Source organism: Zerene cesonia, chromosome 5 (genome assembly GCF_012273895.1).
Source record: "Zerene cesonia ecotype Mississippi chromosome 5, Zerene_cesonia_1.1, whole genome shotgun sequence".
Lineage (NCBI taxonomy): Eukaryota > Metazoa > Arthropoda > Insecta > Lepidoptera > Pieridae > Zerene > Zerene cesonia.
This window is the reverse complement of record NC_052106.1, coordinates 1,239,822-1,254,567: the sequence shown is the minus strand read 5'-3', so window position 1 is coordinate 1,254,567 and position 14,746 is coordinate 1,239,822. Positions and strand designations below refer to the sequence as shown.

Below are 14,746 nucleotides of genomic sequence, written 5' to 3'. Positions count from 1 at the left end.
TATTAAGTCTTGATAAGACTGGTCCACACAAAAAGCCCCGCGGGCTGCTTGCAGCCCGCGCACCGCGCACCAGCTAGTCTTTTTATATATATCTGACCTGCTTCATAGCCACGCTCTGGTCCACGGGGTCAATGTAGGAGAAGTTATCAGCAACAGCCACCACATAAGTCTTCCCCCCACTCGAGTGGGAGGAGCCCACGAAGCCGCTGGAGCCCATCTTCTTCTCCAACTCTTGCATCATCTCGTTGCAGGGGTCACTCGGACACTCCTCGTAGTCGTATCTGCGAAGCAACTCAAACTCAAACTCAAATTCAAACTATACTCATTTGAACTGATGTGTTAGGATCCGTTTTATAGTATCATAAGCAAACTACCCTCACCTAGTGAAGTAATTCCTGCCGAACTGTTTCCAGTGCTGCGAGAGTATCTCCTGCACGGAGAGTTGTGTTGCAGCGAGCACGGAGAGCCAAGCCAGTGCCGCCCAGAGGCCGTCCTTCTCGCGCACGTGATCCGAGCCGGTGCCGAAACTCTCCTCGCCGCAGAGAGAGAGACGGCCAGCGTCCATCAGGTTGCCGAAGTATTTCCAACCTGATGGTAGAATATAAAAATAGAGTAAATTTGGAAGAAATTGGCATTTGTTAATAAATATAAATACGTTGTATACGGTGTGTGGGTGGGGGAGGTAGGTTTTCCACTATTATTATTTAAACAAACGACTGATTCTACTTATTAAGGAGATAGTTGGGTGTTGTTTGTTGAATAAATCTATTTACAACTCTTACATGTTCTACAAATTCCACAAGTATCACAAATTCCACTGCAACACGTTCCACACATTCCACCCTCATCACTCACCAGTGGGCACCTGGAACATCTCCTTGCCAGCGGCAGCTGCCACGCGGTCCACAGCAGCAGCAGTTGGCATACTCCTGGCGAACCCCTTCACACCTGTCTTCTGGAAATAGGGAATGTGCTGGAGATGGTTCGCCAGCACTGCGAGGGAGTCCGAGGGAGTTACGAAGAAGGCGTCTCGGCCGATTATCATGTTGCGGTCACCTAGATTAAGGAAGATTTTTAGTCTTGTGACAGTGATAGTAAAAAAAAATATTTTGTATATGCTACTGTTTTAAAATGGCGAGGGAAAATATCGTGAGGAAACGTGACCAAGGATCAAAAGTTCGACGACATGTGACATGCCAACCCGCACTTGGCCAGTGTGATGGATTTTGGCCTGAACCCTCAAAGGAGACCTGTGTCCCAGCAGTGGGAATATATATGAGCTGATGGTGATGATGATATTGAATAGTTTTAATTCACATAATAATTGTGTTGTTCCGGTAAAATTATATTATCTCCTAAAAAAATATGTGGAGACCAAGATACATAATTTTTATTTAATTTAATTTTTATTATAGCCTTGATAAATAAAAAACAATAAGGTAAATAACATAAACAACTCACCATCGCCATCGAATGCGGCACCAAAATCATAATCTCCGTTTTTAACAGCATTAACCAGGTCCGCAGCGTAAGTGAGGTTAGGGTCCGGGTGGGCGCCTCCAAAATCCTCGAGAGGAACTATCCTTCTTACATTCTCCTCTGACGCTCCCAATTCGTCTATGAATATCGCCTTTACATATGGACCGGTTACTGGAAATAATGTAAAAGTTTTTAGGAATTAAAAAATTCGAAACATGAGGATAAAAAGATTATTAGTCAATCATGAATTTATTTCAAAATAACTGTTCTCGAACTGAGAATAACATTTCAAAACTTCAAAGGCTGTTTTTTTGAAAACTGCAAAAATATTTCGTATTTGCATGTAAAACATGTACAGGTATTTTAACATACTATAATATAACTTAAATCGGAAACCTGACCCCTTTCTTCTGTGCCTGCTTTGCATGAAATTCCCTTTTTTATATAATAGTAAAAAAAAATATAATTAGTTAAAAGTAAATCGTAACAGACGGAAAATCTAACAGTTATACCATACCTCCATTCATAGAATCAATAAGGACATTAAATGGTTTATTTTTTTCCCCGCCCTGTAACAGCGACTTTATTTTGGGGAAGTCGAATATTTCCTTCATGTAGTCTACATAATCCTTAACAGAGTCGATCACTTCGACTACGAAGTCTCGGTCGCCGACCTGAGAATTATATGTAAAAAAGAAATTGAACAGCTTTTTGCTATTAATTTGAGACTACAAGAACTCCAGTGACGCACGCACATATCTATAACATTTTTTTTTTTTTGTTTTTTATGGTATCGTCGGCAATGGAGCTGGTGATGGTAAGCGCCACCACCGCCTATGAACATTTGAAGAAGCGTAAGGTCGATTGTAGACCTTACGCCTGTTCAAATGGAGTGCCAACTTTAAATTAGAAAGTGATTCAAAAAGGATGGACGAGAGGAATAAAGGAAAGGGCTGGGAAGAGTACGGAAAAGGATATGGGTCTCCGGCCTCTACAAGCTGACGGAAACGTAAAAATGAATCACCAAATATGTTGCAAAGCGTAGAACTGGAGAACGGCTCTAACAATTCGGATATTTTTTTACATTTTTTTAAGGCTTAGGTAGGGTTCTAATTGAGATAAAAATAGTAAAAAAAAAAATCTGCTGCAGCCGAGGCTGACAGCTAAATATAATCAATGGTACCTTTAAAACATTTTCACAATAAGACAATTCAATACTTATTTACTCCACCATCTTACAACTTACCTTAAACTTCTGCACACCAATCTTTTCCACACTGCACTGAATATCAGGTACAATTTTGTACTCCGAGATGGCTGTACTGAGTTTGTATATTTCGTTAGTTGTGTTGTCTGGTGCAGGACCTCCGTTGCTACAGTTGAATTTGATACCGAAGTCGTTGTTAATGCCACCAGGGTTGTGGGACGCTGTCAGAACAATACCACCTGGAGAGATAGAAAAAAAAAGTTCAGTATGCACTATTAATTCAGCAAAATATAGTAACAATTATAAATATGATTCGTGACATGATTCTTGAATGCTTTAATGACAGACACAGATGAATAGATTTATAAAAAATTGGCATATCAATGAGAAATCTTTCAATTTGGTTTATTTGTGAACAGGTAATTTCTATTCAATAATCTTTAGCTAAATTAAAAGGAGTGTATTGGTTTATTTTTAAGTAGAATTAGTTTATTATTGTAATCACTACACATTGTAAATGAAGTGTACCCCAGTCTGTCTGTTCTCAAGAAACAGAAACTATTACACAAATTTTCATTACGCTTTTCGCTCATAAATATTGTGGTTCTCAAGGAAGGTTTTACTATGATTTGCTAAGTTTAAGACTACATCGGTAAAGCAGAAAGAGAATTTTATATAAAAATAAAAATGCATATTCTATTCATATAAAGATAACAAATTTTAACATTATCTAATTTCAAAGTGGGCAAATTGGTAAACCAAAACCACTTCCTTCATTGAAATATTAAAATGAGAAAACATTCATTTTAAATGTATGTATGATAATATGTTTTCACACAAAAAATAATAAAACAATTTCAGATATTCTTTCAGCATTACAAAGCTACATCTTTGCCGAGTTACATAAGCTGTACCTACAGGTATAAGGTACCATGGTCTAAGCTGGAGTAGACCACTAGATTATAAAAAAATAATACAAAATTTTATATCTTACAGTTGCAACCTTGAATTTTAAACATGATTCAAATCAGTTTTGTCCAGTCATCACAAATCTCATAAAGATATGATATACAGTAATTATGACTCAATCAGGAAGCTGGTATAAGTATGTTATCATGATTATGAATTAATAGAAATTGTTTTTATGTTCTAATAAGTTTATAATGGCAATACTTGCACAGAATTATGTAATACTAGTTTTCCACCCGCGGCTTTGCCCGCGTGGAATTCGGTTATATAGCGCGACATGGTAAGGAGTAGCCTATAGGTTTTCCCAAGGTCTGGACTGTTTGTCAAAATTGGTTAAGTGGTTTAGGGTGATTAACCTACACAATAAGGAACTTCCATACAAACTTGGACCCCCAATTTTAACTCCTTCTTTACTTTTTTCGCAATAAAAAGTATCCTATGTCCTTTCCCAAGTTCAGTTGTATCATCATACCAAATTTCATCAAAATCGGTTCAGTGGTTTAGGCGTAAAAGCGTGATAGACAGACAGACAGACAGACAAAGTTACTTTGGCATTTATAATATTGGTAGGGATGAATAATATTGTATGATCAATATTCTCTGGACCATTCCATAGATAAAACACACACCAGCAATCTAAACATACTTTTTTTCTCCTTAATTGGTTGTGCCTGTGTTTAGCTTTTTCTTTCTTCCTCCTTTGTAATGTTCAGTGTTTTTGCGGTTTATGTTAGTTGTTATGTCTGTTCCTGCTTAATGTTTATGAATAAATGTTTGTCTATACTAGTAAGATTATTTATTAGTCCAATAAATTTAAATATAATAATCCTACTATAATGATGCTCTTAGCAGAAAAAATAGTTTTGAGAGTAATTATAATCTAATAATAATTATTTATACAACACAAAATTTATTGTAGAACTATATCAGATATAGAGATAGATTATAAATCTATACTAATATTATAAAGCTGAAGAAATTGTTTGTTTGAACGCACTAATCTCAGGATCTACTGGTCCAATTTGAAAAAAATCTTTCAGTGTTAGATGGTCCCCGAGGCAGACCGCTAGTTTAAGATATTATTCCAACTAGTAAAAATTAATCATGATAGTTCAATAAATTACAATAATATTTTAATACACTTATGAGCCTTAAAATCTGAATAAATCTTCTTATTCAGTGAAGAGGAAATAAATCAACTTTATGAATCCTACTTTATAATAAAATATAATAAATGCGAAAGTTTGTAAGGATGTGTTTGTCTTTGTTGCTCTTTCACGCAATAACTACTGAACCAATTGCAATGAAATTTGGTATGTAGACAGCTGGACAATTGGAATAACATATAGGCAACTTTTTATCCCGACATTCCTATGGGATACGAACTTACGCGGGTGAAACCGCGGGGCGCAGCTAGTCTTATATATTTTAATACAAAGCTAATTCAAAAATACTGAGTAAATAAATTTACTTTTTAATATGTATATTTGAAAAACATATTTCTTTACTGCTCTTATTTTTTGTTTTACACTAACATAAATGTAATAGATTATGATACTTACCCAAAGTTTTGTACTTTCTGATTAAATGAGAGACTGCTGGAGTTGACAAGATTCCATTTTGCCCAACGAGAAGTTTCGCAACCTTAAACCATAATTTATTAATACCATAAAATATATAATAAAATTGTAAAAACAATGATTATATGAATTTGTAATAAAAATAAGGTTTGATATTAAAACCTTATAATATTCAAAAATTATTCCTAGTAAGAAAATAATAAGTCACTTAGATACTCGTATGCAAAATAGAACGTATTATGTTACATACTTAAATAAAAATAAAAAAGAACTTACTCCATTGCCAGCAGCGATCTTTATGATCTTATCAACAACTTCTTTGACGAGGTATCTTCCATCACCGCCTACAACAAGCGTTGAACCAACTATCGAATCCTTGTTTGCATCCAAAATACTCTGAATGAAGTTTTCAGTGTAGTTTTCTTGTAAGAAAACTTTAACTTTTTTGCGTAGACCACTGGTACCCGGCTTTTGCCCTTCATATGGCTTAGTACTTACTGTAACAACACTAGCCATTTTTTCTGAATCGAAGAGGACTCTATATATTATTTGGTGTTGTACTGAATGTTCTCTCGTTGTTATTTCTCTGATAACTGAGTTCGAGGGTCAAATTCGCAGTTCGTGATTTAAAAAACTTCTCAGCTGTTCACACAATGTCAATCAAGGACGTTTATGTCAATTTGTGTTCATTCCGTTTCACGATCTATATTAAACTAAGTAAAATAGGCGTGGTATTGATATGTTGATGTGAAATAGATAAATTATGGATCAATCATGATATGTTTTGTATCTTTTTATCTTCTTAAATAAGCAAACATAGATTAATGTTGCTACTTATAACTACGTAACTATCGGTTACTACGTAAAAGCGACGATAAAATAGTAGTGTACGTTTAGTCACAGAGTAAGCATTATACTACGTGGTTCGATATACAAAAGTACTCTGTGGTTCAAGTGTTGATAATGATCCAGGGACCTATTAAATAAAAGCGACATTATTAAAATACCTGCGCACTGTACCTTTTACCTAATGATAAGCTTGAAACTACCTATCTACCTAGAGCAAAACAAATAATACACAGGAATCAAAATTACAACAGGCAAATAACGTAGGTATGTAGCCATGTTAATAATCTTTACATTTAATAAAACAGAAAAAAAACGGTGTCTGTACATTGAATATATTAAGAAAACAATAATGGAAGGGCGTTTAAAAACAGTAATAGAGCACGAATCCAAAGAAATATTGTGCTTGTTTGTCTACAAGAAAACACGTTAATCACCGCAACTGTTGGATGGATCTCTCTTTTGTATGTTGTATATAATAAGTCTGGGCAACATATAGTCTGTAATTTATTTCGAAAACTGGAACACCTAATGCTGAGCCGCAACAGACGACCTAAACAATAAGAAATTAAAAAATTGTGCAATAACAAAAAGTGTTACTACTGTACTTGAGAATATAAATTTGAAGATCTAAAACACCTGATATGGTATTCCAGGAGTCAAAAATAACAAGTATAGGAATGAGATCTTGGCGAACATTGGTTAGTGTGATGGACATTTTCTGTTGACTCACAAAAATCTCTCGATGTGGAACTCCAAGCGCCCAGCTACACTATTACATAAAGAGAAATGATATCCTAGCAAAAGTTGTTCAATCTGATGGGCATTTTTTGTCGACTTGTAATAGTCGAGGGCTGCAACATTTGATGTTGAAATCAACGATGTTAGTGATAAGAAAAGTATTATATCTATACCTTGAACCTAATTTTATTGAAAGCCTCTAGTTTGTTCCGGTTCAGAGATCACGCAAACGAAGTCGCGGGCAACAGCTCGTAATCAATATAATAATTTTGTAAGTAGTTATTATATAAAATGTGCCACAGACTAAAAGACCAAATGATATTATCTTTTATTCTGAGGTTATATCTTTAAAAAATGTTTTTTCTTTTGAATCTGTTTATTAAAAAGTTAAGGCACACTTACGGTAAGGTAAACGATGTTTTGCGATAATATTAATAGTTTTAATTTCGAGTTTTAAGCCAATAAAATTCGAATCAGATAGCGTAGAAATGCCCAGTGCCTGATTAAAACATACGAGCAGAGAGGCGTGACGCCATATTGTCTCTTTGAAATCAGATTATATGTTTTAAAAAGTACCTTCTATTAAGCGGACAAAGATTAAAATGAATTAAAATAATCTATATTTAACTAGGTTAATTGAAACGGACATGTAAAGAAAATATAATATTAAATAAAACATTTTCCGAAAGAAATATTACCTCTCTATTCAAAAATATGATATTCTGCTGCTCTGTCTGTGGCATCTTCATTTAGTTTTTATTTTTTACTAGCTGCACCCGGCAAACGCTGTTCTGCCTTACCCTGATCATTTAGTGGTATGAAAAATAGATGTTAGCCGATTCTCAAACATACCCGATATGCACACAAAATTTCATAAGAATCGGTCAAGCCGTTTCGGAGGAGTATGGCAACGAAAACTGTGACACGAGAATTTTATTTTTATTTTTTATTTGAAAGCCGGTTTCCTTGCATCGGTCCTTAATTGTTTAATGTAAATAAGCCATTTTTATTTGGCATTGGCAGCCGCCACAAAATATCGGATTAAATATTTATTCACAGATGCATCAATGTTACTATCAAATGAATGATTAGTTCAGTGGCGTAACTATCATAGGGCCAGGTAGTGCAGTGCACCAGGGCCCCGGAGCTCAGGGGGCCCTCTAACCTCAGCTTTGAAAGAGGGGAGGAAGGCGGAAAGAGGTGAGGAGGGCCCGATTCTTTCCCTATGCACCAGGGCCCTTGTCCCTCTAGCTACGCCACTGGCTTAGTTTGATCATTTTAATCTTAGAAATTACTAGACCGATTTGGAAAATTCTTTCATAGTTGGATATGACCACAGATAACATAATACTATATGACAATTGAAAGTTCTGAGGGGAAAGAGAAAACGGAAAAAAGGAAAGAGGCTCACCCACTTCTCATGTGCCTTAAATATATTTTCAACCGACTTTAAAGAAAACAATAGGTTATCGATTCGACTGTTTTTTGTGTTTCTCACCTCAACTTTTTAATGGGTGAAGCGATTTTTATGATTCTTCTTTGTATTTAAAAGCCGTTTCGCTTTCTTTATTTATCGAACCGGATAAGGTTTTTAATGAATTTGAATTTTTCTTATCATAAAAGGCATACATGTGACATAAACACATGCGAACGAACACGGCGAAACTAAAGAGTATCCTGCATTTAGTGTTATCTAAGGAAGCCCGTATCCTTTTCCTTACATTTCCCAGACCCTTCCGCTATACCTGTCATCAACCATAACCTTATCTCTTACCCTTTAGAAGTTGGTAACGCGTTTGCAGAGACCCCACTGCAAATGTTCATCTGAGGTTCACTTACTATCAGGCGAATTACCAGTCCGCTCTAATATAAATTAAATTGTTTTCAATAATTCTCATTATATATCATGCTCTTACTACTAAAATAGATGCGCAATGTAAAATGTAAATGTATTCAAAGTATGCCGCGCCGGCCGGTTGGTGATAGGAAATATTATTTCGCCACTAGCCGTAGTTTTACTACTCTTTGGCCACCAGTCTCTATGCGTCGTGCGTTGGTGTTACTTGTGTTAAAATTATATTATATTAGTGTTTTATGTTGACCTTTAGGTGAGTGGATGTTTTTTTTTGAATAAAACATGATTGGAGATTTACTTTTAAATGTATAAACCGATTGCAGTTGTGTGATGAATTTGTTTATAGAAGATGCAAAAATAAATCAATTTTATGATTTTATAGAACAATGCTTTATAATTACTGACTGATTATGTGAGAAGCTAAAAGTATAACTGGATTTTTTTATTTAATTATGTTTTGTATCTTTATCTTACTAGTAACTACTTAGCTACATATTTATAAAATTGATAAATCTGCACTTGTAGCATAGCAGTATATCCTATAGGTATTATTTAATTGGTAAGCTAATAATTTAAACTTTATGACTGTACTGATAAGACCTGTGCGGGTAAAATGGTTATTAATTGGGTAACAAAAATGTAGCTCGACCACTCTGTTGCATCTTGCTTCTTGATTCCCAACACGAACGGGCTCTCTGCAAGTTTATATCTATTTACATAAATTATCATCGATATTCTTAACTTGCCCGTCTCCTATCTCTATGAATAGAATACAAGTTGACTAATAAAAAACACGAAAACTAATATTTACCACAGATGATGACATAATAATATATAATATCTATACTAGTACCATAATATAAAAAGCTGAGAAGTTTCTTTGATTGTTTGATCGCGCTAATCTCGGAAATTATTGTAGCTGATTTCAATCAGGCGTAGACTATGAATTGCTATGTCCCAATATAATTTATGTATTTTCTTGTGGTTTAAATCGCGTTTTAAATCCGTTGGAAGTGTTTTTCTAAATAGCTATCTACCTACTTTATGTATGACTAAATAGCCTTTATTTATCCTTATTATTTAGGCTTCGCTGTCCGTTTGTCTGTTTGTCCATTCGTCTGTCACCAGGCTCTATCTCATAAACCGTGAATGTTAGAATGTTGAATAATGAAGTTGAATTGAAAGTTGATATTTTGCCGTTGCCGCTATTACAACTAAATAATAAAGAACCATCATAAATTGGATAGGCGACCAGGTGCTCGCCTGATGGTAAGCGCTATCACATCCCATGAACTTTTGGAGAGGCGTAAGGTCTGCAATCGACCTTGCTTCTCTACAAATGGAATGGATTGCTCTTAGTTTATTTGAACGGAATTCGACTCGTACTTAACAACAAAATTGATCAACAAAGTTCCCCGTAATTGAATTAAATCTACCATCTAATAATGTAAACGATAATTTATAAGAAGCTAGACATTTTATATTATTACATTACATTATACAAATACTACAGATATGTAAACGCGCATATTTAATTAGATTATATTCATTTATTTCACATGGATAAAGAAGATTCGAAAATACAAATATTTATTATTACGAAATCGTGGGAAATAAAATATAAAACTGTTCAATAAGTTTATTTTTGTTTTTATAGCATTTGCTAAGTGTGTTATTGTGTGAATTTGTTTGAAAAACGTAGTATGACATCAAAAATAATGTTTTATAATGATTATATAAAAACATTAAGTATTTATGTATGCGAACAAAAATTTTCCTGCTACTAAGTTGTTGGTCTTGATGAAAAAGAACAAATTTGTCTTTTGCATCTCTTTTTTACCGAACTTGTTTGGTTGTTGTTATATTTTTCTTAAGTATTATTAATATATTTACGTTTTAACCTTTTAATAATCTGTGCTCTCCATTATTTTTATTAAATTAATTGTATATTATCATAATTAAAATGGTTTAACACCAACTGCTTTAATAATTTTATGAAATTCTCTTGTAAATAAATGTTCCACTCAAAATATAGATCAAAATTATGCATTTTAATTTGGCCGTGCCACTAATTCGTTCGCTCGAATTAAGCTTAATTGCTTTGATTGTGTGCAACGTAGCAAGAATTCATTCATATGGTCTGCTTTTTCTTCCAATAGACAGTATATCATTTGAAGATTTACTTCCCGTTAACAAAAATAAAACACAAGAGTTAATTTTGTTTCGTGAACAGAAGTTATATTTGAAATATCACTTATACAATACTTTTACGGTACTTACTATGATATATATCGGGAATATCGGGATAAAAAGTTGCCTGTATGTTATTCCAGTTGTCCAGGTGCCTTCGTACCAAATTTAATTGCAATCGGTTCAGTAGTTTTTGCGTGAAAGAGCAACAAACACACACACAACCTTTCAAACTTTCGCATTTATAATATTAGTAGGATAGTAGGATTAATTTGTTTTCATATTAACAGTTATTTCGAATCTAACGCTGTTCTAGATTAATTTCACGATAAAATTGCTGAATTTGTCCTGATTGTCATCTGGTTAATGAGAATATGGAATTCGTCTAATTGCAGTATATGAAAAAAAATATCTACCCCTTCCTTAAAAGGCCGGCAACACCTGCACAGGGCCTCTTATGAAGGCTCACGGGCAGTGGTGATCGCTCAATAATGGGCAATGGCTCGCACCACTTGTTCGTTTGTCCCCTTTCTTTTATAAAAAAAATATGATAGAGCTACAACAAAAACGCAAAATTCGTAAACCATACGAAAAAAATAAAATATTAAACAAGAATAATAAATAATAATTGCTACATTACCTAATGCAAGCCATTCTACTTAAATGTTAGGCAATGTTAAACGACTTGTACCAGAGTTTATTGGCCTGTATTACGAAGCCCGACGTACAAAACCTTGCGTGTTTAAAATCAACCATAAATGGCTTACGAATAATGACAGAACGGTAAAGAAATTGCCTGAGAAAAACCTTAGATTTCTACTGCCTACGTAATATTATGTTTATTTAATATAATGTTCACAAAAACAACATCTATTGACAAATTTAATATCATCATATTTATAAAAGGTTCAGTATTAAGCATTCTTAAGTATTGTAATTATTAAATTAAAAACGCATACTAGTAAAATATTACGTTATCTGTGGTAATGTTATTCACACAGCACTCTATTTCTTATAATGCAAGTTGCATAATGCAATATACGTTTACCAAGTAATGATGCTAGATGAGTAGTAAAAAATAAAATTATATAGCCACTATCTGCTGCCCAAAGCTTCGCTCGCGCGGTCTTAAGAAATTTATGGTACAATCTTTCATCCACTGTTTTGTCCCCTTGGGTTAGAATTTATCAAAATCCTCTCCTAGGGGATGCCAACGTCATAACATCTATCTACATTTTCTACCGGATCCGTCCAGTGGTTTGGACTGTGCGTTAATAGATCATTATGTCAGTCAGTCACCTTTAAGTTATACTAACGATCCGCCCGGGCTTCGCACGTAGTACGTATATAGCCTATGCCCTATAGCCTTCCTCAATAAATGGACTATCTAACACTGACAGAATTTTTTAAATCGGATCAGTGGTTCCTGAGATTAGTGAGTTCAAACAAACAAACTTTTCAGCTTTATAATATTAGTATAGATATGAATTGAGAAAACTATACCTCTTGGAAAAACAAATAACAATACAAAATTTCTGTATATTATGTACTTGTTTTAGGTTTAATAGAATTATTTCGATTGCATAGTGTATACTTATTATTTCATTTTCTTATTTTTTAACATATTATTATATCATTATTTCTCGATGTAACTGTTATATAGTATATTTTGTAGTTGCTACTAGTTCTAATTGTATATACCGTTCTTAATTTGAATAATTATATACGTTTATTATAATAATAATTATTATAATAAAAGAGAAGTCTATATAAAAATTGTCACACTTAATAGGAAGGGATGAATCTACTCTTAACAAAAATTAGGCCCGTTTCCTTTTCCTCACCCGTCCCAGTCCATTCCTTCTTTCCAGTCGTTAATCCATTCCTTTTCCCTTAACCCAAAAAAAGCGGGCAGCGCATTCGCAGAGGATCTACCTTTGCGAATGTTCATGGGCGGTGGTGATCGCTTACCATCAGGCGAACCACCAGCTCAGTTGCCCGCTATGACATAAAAAAAAAATTATAACCAGTATAGGTTGGGCTTTACGTTAAAGGTTACTAACTACATATGTATATATTTTTGATACAAATAGAACTAGTTTACCTTGGACTAAGATCATGACCATTATTAATTAGACCTGTTACACAGGTCGCCTTGCCTTCTCACTTATTTACATATATTAAATATATTACTTTACTTTCACAATTTATAGTTATATCTCATATCTAATTCAAATTATGATCCTTAATGAATTACGGTGTGGAATTACTAATATTCGTGTATAATAATTGGGAAATATTAACAAGAAAAAGAAGAGAAGAATATAATTATTATATAATTATTATAATAATTCTTCAATTATTACGCGAAAACAGTTGACCTGTGAATTTTAACCGCTTCCAATAATCTCTTGGCAAATTAATTATACCAGACCCTATAACGTTGTTTAATCACTTCTTGGTTGGCCACCAGGTAGGAAAATGATGGTGCTAGACTATCGATCTAGGTCTGTCTTTTCCTTAACCTGCAATATCTTTAGACGCCATAGTAACCGTGTTTGTTTAAATCGCAGACTTTTATCTCATATACCGGTTATAGCTTTTGGACAATAAGTATAGGTTTCGAATAATTGAAAGTGGAATTTCATAATAGATTATCAATCTTATTTATTGAACAATTTAAATGGAATAGAGATATTTATTATTTACAGATTTCTGAATGTTTGTTCTTTTTTCACTCGAGAACAACTGAAGGCATTTCGATGATACTTGTCATTGATGTAACTTATGTATTAGAATAATGCATGAGCTACAGAAATACTAGCTTTTTCCGGCGGGTTCGTCTGTGGATGTTAGCTAGCTTGTATAATCAATTCATGATAATTAATTATAAAACTTTATTTCAGATACATCAGTATTCGAACATGTCGTTTTTCAGAAACATATGTGTTTACTTCCGACTGTTCTGGGATAGTGTGATAGACTTTATATTTTCATTATATTGGGAGAAAAAGAAGGAAATTATACCGGATCTGAGTGAAGAACATGTGATATTAGCCAACAGTGCGGTTACGTTAGCGAAGAAGATAAAAAACAAAGAATTGAAATCGGAAGACTTGGTGAAGGCTGTCATTGAACGAATTCAATTGGTATGTGACAAACTGCTAAAAATAAAAATAAAATATAGGTCCATTATATTATAGTAGATACTACTATTTTACAAGTAAATTTCGAGTCTAAACTATTCTTTAAGTTCATGACAACAAAACATCTGTCTATTAAAACTATCGTTGTGCGCAATCAATACAATACTAGTTACGTATTTATGGTTTCAAGTTTTGGCTTTCTATATAAAACAAAAAAAGACGCACAAACTCAAACAATCTCTGGCAAGTAGACCATGGCGCTAACAACAACGACTGTGCGCTTTCCCTCACGATATCGAATTTCTTCTAAAATAGATATGATAAAAATGTATTTGAACAAAATCATTATACGTCTATTTTACTTACTTGTCCGTGAGATAAGCATCCGTAAAGAAAAATATATGTTTGATAAAAAAATTGTATTATGGGGCATTTAAAAATCAGAATTCTACATTAGCGGATTTATTCATATGAGGTTAACATTATAATAAGTTTACTAATTTTCATTCAATTGTGACACAGGTTAATCCTATCCTAAATGCAGTGACAGCAGAGAGGTATGATGCGGCATTGGAAGAGGCACGAGAGGTAGACCGACAGATCAGCGCTGGTCTCTCAGAGGAAATGGCCAGTAAACCTTTCCTCGGTAAGATTATCCATGTATATTTTATGACTGGGGCCATTAAAAAATTATAAAAGTAACAAAATTTAAACGTAGAAGCGAAACCTGAAT

General features: G+C 33.8%; 2 protein-coding genes across 2 annotated transcripts in view; one reads left to right on the top strand and one right to left on the bottom strand.

Annotated features, from left to right (window-relative positions):
• Nucleotides 1-5,912, bottom strand: part of LOC119840107 (phosphoglucomutase) — an 8,015-nt gene extending 2,103 nt beyond the window's left edge. Inside the window, exons 1-8 of the mRNA XM_038366616.1 lie at nucleotides 5,512-5,912; nucleotides 5,218-5,299; nucleotides 2,726-2,925; nucleotides 1,997-2,153; nucleotides 1,462-1,650; nucleotides 856-1,056; nucleotides 381-588; nucleotides 98-281 (exon numbers count right to left, since the gene is read on the bottom strand). Coding sequence (XP_038222544.1) covers nucleotides 98-281; nucleotides 381-588; nucleotides 856-1,056; nucleotides 1,462-1,650; nucleotides 1,997-2,153; nucleotides 2,726-2,925; nucleotides 5,218-5,299; nucleotides 5,512-5,751 — 1,461 coding nt within the window. The 5' untranslated portion in view covers nucleotides 5,752-5,912. The remainder of the gene's footprint in view (nucleotides 1-97; nucleotides 282-380; nucleotides 589-855; nucleotides 1,057-1,461; nucleotides 1,651-1,996; nucleotides 2,154-2,725; nucleotides 2,926-5,217; nucleotides 5,300-5,511) is intronic.
• A 2,873-nt stretch (nucleotides 5,913-8,785) lies between these two features.
• LOC119840153 (fatty-acid amide hydrolase 2-like) overlaps nucleotides 8,786-14,746 on the top strand; it is a 12,447-nt gene continuing 6,486 nt past the window's right edge. Inside the window, exons 1-3 of the mRNA XM_038366666.1 lie at nucleotides 8,786-8,930; nucleotides 13,774-14,016; nucleotides 14,536-14,703. Coding sequence (XP_038222594.1) covers nucleotides 13,792-14,016; nucleotides 14,536-14,703 — 393 coding nt within the window. The 5' untranslated portion in view covers nucleotides 8,786-8,930; nucleotides 13,774-13,791. The remainder of the gene's footprint in view (nucleotides 8,931-13,773; nucleotides 14,017-14,535; nucleotides 14,704-14,746) is intronic.